This window comes from Octopus sinensis, linkage group LG11, assembly GCF_006345805.1.
Source record: "Octopus sinensis linkage group LG11, ASM634580v1, whole genome shotgun sequence".
In the NCBI taxonomy this organism is placed as follows: Eukaryota; Metazoa; Mollusca; class Cephalopoda; order Octopoda; family Octopodidae; genus Octopus; species Octopus sinensis.
The window spans coordinates 55640939-55644061 of record NC_043007.1 but is presented as its reverse complement, the minus strand read 5'-3'; the positions used below and the strand labels follow the sequence as shown (position 1 = coordinate 55644061).

The following is a 3123-nucleotide window of genomic DNA, read 5'->3' as shown; positions in this document are numbered from 1 at the left end:
GCCACCCTCAAGATTGTCCAGACCTATGCTCCCACAAGTGCCAGCGACAACAACGAGGTGGAAGAATTCTATCGACAACTAGACAAAGGGTTGGCTATGAAGTCTACTTACACTGTCGTGATGGGAGACTTCAACGCAAAGGTTGGACATGGACGACAAGGAGAGGAGTACGTCGGGAGATTTGGCATGGGAGAGAGAAACGAGAGAGGAGAACGTTTGGCTACCATGGCAGAGGCGAGGCAGCTCTACATCGGAAACAGCCTATTCAGGAAGAGGGAGAGGAAGAGATGGACTTGGATATCGCCGAACTCTAAGCACCGAAGCGAGATCGACTACATCCTGGTTGATAAGCGACGCATATTGCATGACGTCTCCGTCGTGACGCCATTCAACACCGGCAGCGATCATCGTCTGGTAAGGGCGAGGGTCGTTATCGACGAGAAGAGGGAGAAGATGGCGTTGTATTTGGCGTCGAAGGGAAAACGTGTCCGTGTCTACAACGAGGCAAAGCTGCAGGAAGCCATCATGCAGGAAGACTGGTGCCAAGGAGACGACATAGACGATGACTACAACTCACTGATAGGGAAACTGAAGGAGTGTTTAATGAAGGCTAAGGGTGTATGCCCAAGAGAAAAGAAGGGAAGAATCTCGGGAGAAACTACGAAGTTACTCGAGAAGAGGAAAAATATGAAGAGGACTATTGAAGATCACCTTGAATATTCCATTCTCAGCAGAGTGAATCGTCAGCAACTAAAGAAAGACTTTGAGGCATACCGGATGGAGAAGCTCTTGAAGGCCGCAGAGAAAAAGAAGAGCCTCAAGAAATGCAAGAGGGACATGGTACTATATAGATCGGAGGTGACGGCCCTGAAAAATACAGATGGAATACCGGTCAACGAGAAGAGCGAGATGGAAAAAGTTTGTGAAGACTTCTACACCAAGCTCTTTAAGTCTACCAGAAATGTCCAGCCGTTACCACCACTCCAACAGGAAGAAAACGTGCCACCTATCCTTGTCAGTGAGGTTGAAAGAGCCATCGGCTTGATGAAAAACGGAAAGGCTCCAGGGTAAGACGGTATAACATCGGAGGTGCTAAAGTCAGGCAGAGAGCAGCTCCGGAAAATCCTCGCTGAACGATTTACGCACTATCTAGACGAGGGAAGAATTCCCTCGCAGTGGAAAGAGTCAAATACCATCCTGCTGCATAAGAAGGGCGACAGAGAAGATCTAAAGAACTACCGATCCATATGCCTGCTATCTCACGTGTACAAGCTGTTCACGAAGATAATTCTGAACAGGTTGTCACGTCGTCTCGACGAACAACAACCGAGGGAGCAGGCTTCCGGAAGAACTACAGCACAATGGACCATATATTTGCTCTAACGCAACTGCTTGAGCGAGCAAATGAGTACAAGCTGCCTCTTTGCGTTGCGTTTATAGATTATGAGAAGGCCTTCGATAGCGTCGAAACCAACGCAGTGCTGAACTCGCTGCAGAGGCAAGGAATCGAAGCGCAATATGTGCAGCTGCTCAGAGAGGCAAATTCCGGATGCACCACCGAAATAGCTCTACTGTCATCACCCATACGAGTGCCGGTCGAGAAGGGAGTGACGCAAGGAAATACAATCTCCCCAAAACATTTCACTGCATGTCTCGAACAGATCATCAGAGGCATCGAATGGCAAGGTGGTGTCAACATCAATGGCGAGCTCCTCACTCACCTCCGTTTCGCTGACGACATCGTACTCATTGCTGAAAACATGGATCAGCTTCAGACCATGCTGACGGAGCTCGACATCAAAAGTTCTGTAGTAGGTCTCAAGATGAACCGCATGAAAACAAAGTTCATGCGGTCAGACAACGTACCAACAGGTCGAATGGTGATCGACAGTGATGAAATAGAGGAGGTGAGAGAATATGTCTACCTGGGACAGGAAGTAAAGATGTGTCGGGATATCAAAAAGGAGATCTCACGGAGAGTAAGGGCCGGATGGAAGGCGTTCAATGGCATAAGGGATGTACTCAAGGGAAGATTGGACAGGACCACCCGCGCCAACCTCATTAACAGTGCAGTTCTGCCTGCAATGTTATATGGTAGTGAAACATGGGCTACCACAAAGAGAGAAGAGCAAAGACTGGTAACGGCTCAAAGAGCCATGGAAAGGTCAATGCTTGGTATCTCGTTGAGAGAGCACATAAATAACAAGATCATCAGAAAGAAGTCCGGCGTGAGAGATGTCATCGCAGAGTATACTCGCAGCAAGTATAGATGGGCTGGACACGTCGCCCGGCTCACCGATAATCGGTGGACGCACGCAGTTGTCGAGTGGTACCCGCGTGAGCGGAAAAGACCACCCGGAAGACCTCCACGACGGTGGAGTGACGATTTCAAGAGGACAATTGGGATCACGTGGATCAGAAAGGCGCGATCCAGAGAGGAGTGGACAGCGTGCTGTGACCAGCGGTGTCAAATGGACGCCTGACAAAGTGATATATATATACTTACTTGGAAATTGCTGCGTGGCATTCAATCAAATAATCATATAAATAATATGTTTGCGTATTTAACTGATTATTTTCGCATTGCATGTTGTTTACTGTTGGTGACGTCCGTATCAATACATGGAGGCTCGGTCTGTCTACTGCTATGTGTGTAGCCTCTGTGATCTGTTTAAGTGTTGTGTCAGTTCTATGCGTCGATAATACTTTAACTTCTATGCTATTAATCGAACCTCCATTTTCTGCCCGAGCATGGTGGCAGAGAACTGACGAGTTTTCCTCTTCTTTGAGCTCTCGCCAATGTTCACCTATAAGCTCTCCTATGCTGCGTGCAATCTCTGCAATGTAAGTAGTTGCCATGTTTTTGCACCACCCCTCAGTACGTCGTAAGCTACACTACATTCTTAAACTTACAGTTAACCCGTGGGTTCATCCTACATATAACACAATTGTACTGCGTACAGGAGGACTTATCAGGGATTTTATAGGGACACCAGGCCTCTCTATTACTTTAACCAGTAGATTAGAGCAACAGGGAGGTACATTCGATGCTAGAAAACTTTTTTCTCTCTTAAACTGGTGAATATAACATCTAATGTAATTTATATTAAATTGTTAACATTA

The 3123-nt window shown here is 47.1% G+C and overlaps 1 protein-coding gene across 1 annotated transcript; it reads left to right on the top strand.

Annotated features, from left to right (window-relative positions):
* Positions 1-453: 453 nt before the first annotated feature.
* LOC115217653 lies at positions 454-1071 on the top strand. Its single transcript, XM_029787404.1, has one exon. It carries the CDS (start codon positions 454-456, stop codon positions 1069-1071), a length of 618 nt encoding a protein of 205 aa, XP_029643264.1.
* Positions 1072-3123: the final 2052 nt, after the last annotated feature.